This window comes from Gracilinanus agilis, chromosome 2 (genome assembly GCF_016433145.1).
Source record: "Gracilinanus agilis isolate LMUSP501 chromosome 2, AgileGrace, whole genome shotgun sequence".
In the NCBI taxonomy this organism is placed as follows: domain Eukaryota; kingdom Metazoa; phylum Chordata; class Mammalia; order Didelphimorphia; family Didelphidae; genus Gracilinanus; species Gracilinanus agilis.
The window spans coordinates 278,863,188-278,871,088 of record NC_058131.1 but is presented as its reverse complement, the minus strand read 5'-3'; the positions used below and the strand labels follow the sequence as shown (position 1 = coordinate 278,871,088).

The window sequence follows — 7,901 nt, the reverse complement described above, 5'->3', positions numbered from 1 at the left end:
AATAGTATACTTGTCAGATCTCTGGGAAAGGAAAGACTTTAAAACCAAGCAAGAGTTAGAGAAAATTACAAAATGTAAATTAAATGGTTTTGATTATACTAAACTAAAAAGCTTTTGTACAAACAAAAACAATGTAGTCAAAATCAGAAGGGAAACAACAAATTGGGAAAAAATCTTTATAACAAAAAACTCTGACAGGGGTCTAATTACTCAAATATATAAGGAGTTAAATCAATTGTATAAAAAATCAAGCCATTCCCCAATTGATAAATGAGCAAGAGACATGCATAGGCAATTTTCAGGTAAAGAAATCAAAAGTATCAATAAGCACATGAGAAAGTGTTCTAAATCTCTAATTATTAGAGAAATGCAAATCAAAACAACTTTGAGGTATCACCTCACACCTAGCAGATTGGCTAAAATGATAGCAGGGGAGAGTAATGAATGCTGGAGGGGATGTGGCTAAATTGGGACATTAATGCATTGCTGGTGCAGTTGTGAAGTGATCCAACCATTCTGGCTGGCAATTTGGAATTATGCCCAAAGGGCTATAAAAAAATGCCTGCTCTTTGATCCAGCCATACCATTGTTGGGTTTGTACCCCAAAGAGATCATAGATAAACAGACTTGTACGAAAATATTTATAGTTGTGCTTTTTGTGGTGGCAAAAAACTGGAAAAGGAGGGTATGTCCTTCAATTGGGGAATGGCTGAACAAATTGTGGTATATGCTGGTGATGGAATACTATTGTGCTCAAAGGAATAATGAACTGGAGGAATTCCATGTGAACTGGAGAGATCTCCAGGAACTGATGCAGAGCGAAAGGAGCAGAGCCAGAAGAACATTGTACACAGAGACTGATATACTATGGCAAAATCAAATGTAAAGGACTTCTGTACCAGCAGCAATGCAATGACACAGGACAGCGCTGAGGGATTTATGGTAAAGAACGCTACCCACATTCAGAGGAAGGACTTCAGGAGAGGATATAAGAAAAACAACTGCTTGAACACATGGGCTGAGGAGGACATGACTGGGGATGTAGACTCGAAACTATCACACCAATATCAATAATTTGGAAATAGGTCTTGATCAATAACACGTGTTAAAACCAGTGGAAATGTGCATGGGCCATGGGTAGGGAGTGTGCAGGGGGTGAAGGGGAAAGTGGGAGCATGAATCATGTAACCATGTTAAAAATGAATATTAATAAATGTTTAAAAAATTAAAAAAAGAAAGAATTGTAAAGGATAAAACCAGACTAAAGAAAGCTTGTCAAGATATCTAAATATGTAAAGTCATCCCAAGAGCATTCAGAAATAAATATCAAAAGAGGACTTACAAACTAAAGAAAAATGGAAAACAGCTACAAAAATTCTTATAAGCCATTTTCTCCATCAAGGATAATCATATCATCACACTTCAATCCTAAATTCACGGTTCCTGAGGTGCTCACAGAGGAAGAAGAAATGGCACTTAACAGAGCAAAAGTATTTATTTTCATATATAATAACAACATAACCTCATATTATATCACATAATAAAATATGGACCTTCGATCCAACTGATTCCAAAAGGTGACCCTCTCTTCCTCCCCTCCACAGAAAAAATAATAACTGTAAACATTATGCTTAGTTTCCCATTTGTACAAAATTGTTATGAGGGTCATCCATGCAAAAACCAAGGACATTCTTGGTGATAGTATTAATACAGACAAATAACTTTTTGCAAAGGATACTCAACAACGAACCCTATCTTTACTACCTCCTGATTACCTCTGTCCTCTGAGGCTTTGCTCTGGGCTCTTTTCTCTCTGTACACCCTCTACTGGGGATATTATCAGTTCTCGTGGATTCGATCATCATGCCTATGCACATGAGTCCCAGATCTTTAACCAAATCCAATCTTGGTCCTGGTTCACTAGCCTGGAGTTTTGTAGCTTTGTCACTAAATGTACCCACCATAGGCATCTCAACGCAACATGCCCCAGACAGATGACATTATTTTTACCCCTGAACCCACCCCCTTTTCCAAACTTCCCTGCTTTTGACAAGCATCCTATCATCCTTCAAGACACCCAGGTTTACAAACTTGGAATTATCCATTACTCTTTATTCTCCCTCATGCTATAATATCTCATTATTTGTCAAAAATCTGATCATTTTCCCTCAACACTACCTCTCAATTTGTCCCCTTCTCTCTATTCACATGGCCACCAGCCTAATCCATGCCCTTATTACTTCTTACTGAAATAACTTGATTGGTCTTCCTGTAACCAATGTCTCTCCCCTCTTCAATCTCTTCTCTATTTTTCTCACTCTGTAGTCTCCTTTGAACCCTCTGCACCGATGACCCTTCCTCTTTGACAATGGCTTCTGTCTAGGTTTTCAGGGCACCACTGCCTTTTGGTCCTCCTCCTACCTCTCTCATTGTTTCTCAGTCTCCTTTGCTGGATCTTCTTCCAGATGGTGCCCTCTAACGTGTAGGGGTCCTACAGAGTTCTGTCTTCTACCTTCTCTTTTCCTTCTCTACTACTTCACTAGATGATGTCATCGACTCTCATGGATGTAACCACCACCTCTATGCTGACAGTGCTCAAATCTATCCCATACGGCCTCCTGCCTCTCTTCGGACCTCCAGTCTTGTATTTCCACCTGCCCATCAGGCATCTCAAGCAAGATGTCTAGCAGATATCTTCAATTCGACATGTCCAAAGCAGAAGTCATTATCTTTTCCCCAGCCCTTCCCCACTGCCTGCCTTTCCTTACTTCTGCAGAATGCCAAAGGGCATCCTTATACTTCATTCCCCAGGGACACTGGCCTCCTGGCCGCTCCTCAAATACGGCATTCCGTGTCTCAGGTGTGGCCACTTTCTCTGCTTGTCCTTCATGCTGGAAATACTCTCCTCCTCATCTTTGCCTATTGATTATCCTGGCTTCCTTTAAGTCTCAACTAAAATTCCAGTCCCTTTCAGTTCTAGTGTCTTCTCTTTGTTAATTCTTTCCTATTTATTCTGAATATAGCGTGCTCTTATGTATTTGTTTGCATGCTGTCTCCCTATCAGGTTCTAAGCTGAGGGCTGTCTTGTGCTGCCCTGGCTTAACAAAATGTTGTTCAGTTGTGCCTATGTCTGACACTTCATGACTCCATTTAGAGTTTTCTTGGCAAAGATACTGGGGTGGTTTGTCTTTCCTTTTCCAGTAGATAAAGGCAAATAGAGGTTGTGACTTGCCCAGGGTAACAGGGCTAGTAAGTGTTTAAGGCCAGAAGGAACTTAGGTCTTCCTGCCTCCAGACCCAACCAATCAATAAATTTTTATTAAGCGCACCCTGTGTGTCAGGCTGAGGTAGTCAGGGGATGCTTAATAAAAGTTTGTTGACTGATTGATTAGTTTATTACATCAGTCTGAACACTGTGTGTAATTACAATGGATCAAGTTTGGTCCTAAAGAAGAAAGAACAAGCATCATCCTCCCTTCTTTGGGGAGTGGAGGATGAGTGTAGAACCTCCTTACCCTTTCAGGTTTAGTTGTCAGGCTAGGGAGATTTGGCCTCAATGCTTTCCCCCTCTCTTTTTCTTTTTTATTCTTTGTTACAAGGGATAGTTCTCTGGGGAAAGGCATATATTTGGAAATGATGGTGATGTAAAAACAAAAGATAGCAATAATTTTTTCTAATCCTTAGCAAAGCTCAGTTGCTACTGCTTAGAAGAGGCTTTTCCTCATCTCTCATCCTCCTCAGTTATCAGAGGTCTTCTACCATGTTACTTTCATTTTATTTATACATACTCTGCATTTACTTAGGTACATAAATAGCTTCTGCCTCTCCTTCAGGAGAATTTAAGTCCCTTAAGGAAGGGGCAGTTTTTGTCTTTGTAACTCCAGTACTAAGCACAAATATATACTTAATAAATGCTTATTGAATAAATATATAAATGATCACTTGCATTACCTACTTAACAGATTTCTTGTTTTATTTTATTTTATTTTTTATTTTAAAAAACCTTTCCTCCTGTCTTAGAAATCAGTACTAAGTATTGGTTCCAAGGCAGAAGAGTGATAAGGGCAAGGCAATTGGGTTAAGTGACTTGCCTAGGGTCACACAGTTAGGAAATGTCTGGGGTCATATTTGAACCCAGGACCTCCAGTCTCCAGGTCTGGTTCTCTTTATCCACTGAGTCATCTAACTGCCCTAAAAGTTCCACTGCCTGCCACCCCCCTCCCCAGGCTGTTAAACTAGTTGAAGAATGTAAACTATTAATGTTGTTTAGGCATTTTTAGTCTTACCTGATTCTTTCATGACCCCTTTTGGGTTTTTGGCAAAGATAATGGGATATCTTTGCCATTTTCTTCTCCAGTTCATTTTACAGATGAGGAAATCAAGGCCACAGGGTTAAGTGACTTGCCTAGGGGTTACACAGCTAATAAGTATCTGAGGCCTGACTTGGAGCTCTTCCTGACTCCAGGTCCAGCACTCTATCCACCATGCTGCCCAGCTGCCCAGACTTACTGTTTTATAAGATAACCTTATAGTCTCAGTTTCTTCATCTACAAAATGGGAATAAATTAGCACCTACCTCAGTGTTATTGTGAAGATGAGATAATTTATGTAAAGTGATATATAAACACTAAAGTGTGATACATCTTGAGACAATTAGGTAGCATGATTTGTTGGTCTTGATTTCAAATCCTGATTCAATTACTTACTATTGCTCTCCTGGGCAAGACATTTAACTTTTCAATCTGTTTCCTCATCTGTAAAGTGAGGATAATAATAACACCCAACTAACTCATCAGTGTTACTCAAAAAATCAAATGCGATAATATATTTAAGCACTTTGCAAACTTTAAATCAATTGTAAATCTTTGTTATTATTATAGGAGTATATCTCAGGAGCCCATACAAAACAAGTTTAAAAATAAAATTATAGAAATACATATTGTAAGACAATTTAAGGATAATCTAGTTCAATCTCCTCGCATTATGAATTAGGAAGCTGAGACCAACACATGAGAAGTGATTTGCCCAGTATTACAATGAGAAATACTAGCAGAATTAGGCCTAGAACTCAGGTCTACTGCCAATCCAGTCCAATAAGCATTTATTAAGCATCAACTAGATGTCAGACACTATCCTAGGTACTGGGATAAAAGATAAAACAAAAACTAGTCCCTTCCTTCAAAGGGTTAATATTCTGCCAGGGAAGATATAAGTAAACAGACAAAGTATACATGGGATTATTTGGGGAAAGGGAGAGAACTAACAACTCTGGGATCTGGAAAGTATTGACTATAAGGAAAGCACTTTGTAAAATGTTACATAAAAATGAACAATAAGGGGGGGGGGGGGCAGCTGGGTAGCTCAGTGGATTGAGAGTCAGGCCTAGAGACAGGAGGTCCTAGGTTCAAATCTGACCTCAGACACTTCCCAGCTGTGTGATCCTGGGCAAGTCACTTGACCCCCATTGCCTACTCTTACCACTCTTCTGCCTCGGAGCCAATACACAGTATTGACACCAGGACATAAGGTAAGGGTTTAAAAAAAAAATTAACAATAACTATCAGCAAAATCCAGGACATATTTTATCATCTTATTGATAATGTCTTAATATGAAAGACTGTCTCAAATACTTAACTAAAATTGAGATGTTATATCTTCAGCATTCCCCTCATCTACCCACCTATTAGAATTATAAACTCTTAGGGCTGAAAGGGACTGAAATTTTAGTCCCAACCTCATTTTAAATGAGGAAGTTGAGGCCAGTATGGTTAAGCACCTCTTAGATGCCTTAACCTGTTTAGAATTAAGACAGCATATAAAAATACTTTGCTCACATCATCACCAAGGTCACTACATTATCTTTCAAATGGACACTCTTCTTTTACCTGAAACTTGGAACTTCCTATATTTCTCAGATTTTTGTATCCCAGCCTTAGAACAAAGTCAGGCACAAAGTAAACACTAAAACATACTTGTTGACTAAGTGACCACACCCAGAAGCACTTGAAAAATGAATTTATGTAGCCAGGTCATACCAGGAGTGGATAATCTATAAAACTTAATCATTCCCTTTTCACAAATGAAAAAAATAGAGGTGGAAACTGTTTCAAAATTACTTGCACAAAGGTAAACTGCAGATCAGTAGCAGAATGGAAAGATTTCCGTTTTGAAGCTCCTTATATTTTATCCACATGAGTGGTAGAATGGAGGAAAAACTCTGTACTTGAGTCAGAAATGGGTTCAGGTCTTTACTTTCCCACTTACTGATTTCATGACCTTAGTCAAGTCACATCCCCACTATAGGCCCAAGTTTCCCCACATATAAAATAAAAGGTATGAACTATTTAGTTATTTAACTTGCAGCTCTGACAGAACTAAGTTAATCTCAAGCTATTTTGAATATATCTCAGGGCTGATACCTTGATATAATTAAAGTTCTAAAAGTTAGGATATAGAAAAAGCCTAAAGTGTCAAAAGAAGAAGAGGCGGTTTTAGTTTTGATTATATCATTAACTCACATTGTGACTTTGGGCAAGTTATTTCCCTTCACAGGTCCTTAGTTTCTTCATCTGCATGAGGTAGAAATTGGACTAGAAGGTGGATAAAATCCCTTGTCTTTTACATCCCATTATTCTATAACCTCTAATTTATGGTGTCGTTTTATAAATAGGCAGCTGAGACCCTGCTTGAGATCTAATTTTTTTCTGGATAACTCCACTAAGGTAACTTATAGGATCATAAATCTAGAGCTTGAAGGAGCCTCAGAGGCTATGTAATACAAACCCCTCATTTCACAGATAAGGAAACTGAGGAGCAAATTGATTTTCCCAAGTCACCAAAGTTGTGATAGGAACAAGATCCTTCCCTCTAACTCCTGAACCAGCGTTCTTTCCACTGTACCGCCCAGATGAAAAAGAAACTAACAAACAAACCAAGACACGGAGAGGGGGTATGATAAAGAGTCAAGCATATTAACAGATTAATCCCGATCACCAAATCAGAACAGAAAGAAAACATATCTCTTGGTATCACATATACAAACTCAGAGATCCTGAACAGAGCCTTACCTTTCTCTCTTTGGCTCCTACAGATCTGGAGAACTTCTTGTGCTCTGGGCGGTGAAAACCTGGGAAGTCCTCGGAAATATTGAGAAGTAAACTTTCATCTGTTGCCATAGCTTGTACAAGGCAGAGTGGGTGGGCTATGGGGAAGAAAGGGCCTGCGGTTCTAAATCCCAAAGAAATTATTGCTCAGCGGCTCCAGTACGTAACTTCACAGTAATCAGTTTCACTACTACTCCAGCCCACACGTGAGGGAAGGAGTGCAGTCCTGAATTACGAGGAAGGACCCCGGCATAGCTGCCTCGCACACTTCCCTTAGATATTGTCACTGGGATACCTTGGTTATCACTCTTTCCTTTCTTTTTTTGCTCTAGAGGTTTAGGAAGAGACAGAGCTAAACAAAGAAACAAACAAGTAAATTTAAATGCTTCTGAGTGTCTTGAAGCATCTGAGAAATATAGACAACAAGGAGAGTAACACATTGTAGAGCTGGTAAGTGATGTATCAGTTCAGGGCAGGAACTCAGCCTTGCTTGATATTACAAGCCACGTGGTATAAACCCTCTTCATTTGGGGATGGGGTCTAGTTTAGGGATGCTGGAAGTTTGAGTCTTTCTGCTCTGTTTCTAATGGATTTGTCTTTATGGTTTAGCAGGAGTTTCTAATCTTTTCCTCTGGCCTAGGTTTGAAAGGGGCTGGTTTACAAAAACATACAGTCCTGCCCACCAAAGAAAAGGAGAGGAAAGAAAAATGACTATATAAGAGATGATATTTGAAAGAACTCTGCATTCCTACCACCCTCAGCCAGGAGAAAGAAAGGCCAGGAACTCGCTCTCTTCGGG

The 7,901-nt window shown here is 39.3% G+C and overlaps 1 protein-coding gene across 1 annotated transcript in view; it reads right to left on the bottom strand.

Annotated features, from left to right (window-relative positions):
• DDX31 (DEAD-box helicase 31) overlaps positions 1–7,312 on the bottom strand; it is a 99,873-nt gene extending 92,561 nt beyond the window's left edge. Inside the window, exon 1 of the mRNA XM_044663957.1 lies at positions 7,067–7,312. Coding sequence (XP_044519892.1) covers positions 7,067–7,174 — 108 coding nt within the window. The 5' untranslated portion in view covers positions 7,175–7,312. The remainder of the gene's footprint in view (positions 1–7,066) is intronic.
• Positions 7,313–7,901: the final 589 nt, after the last annotated feature.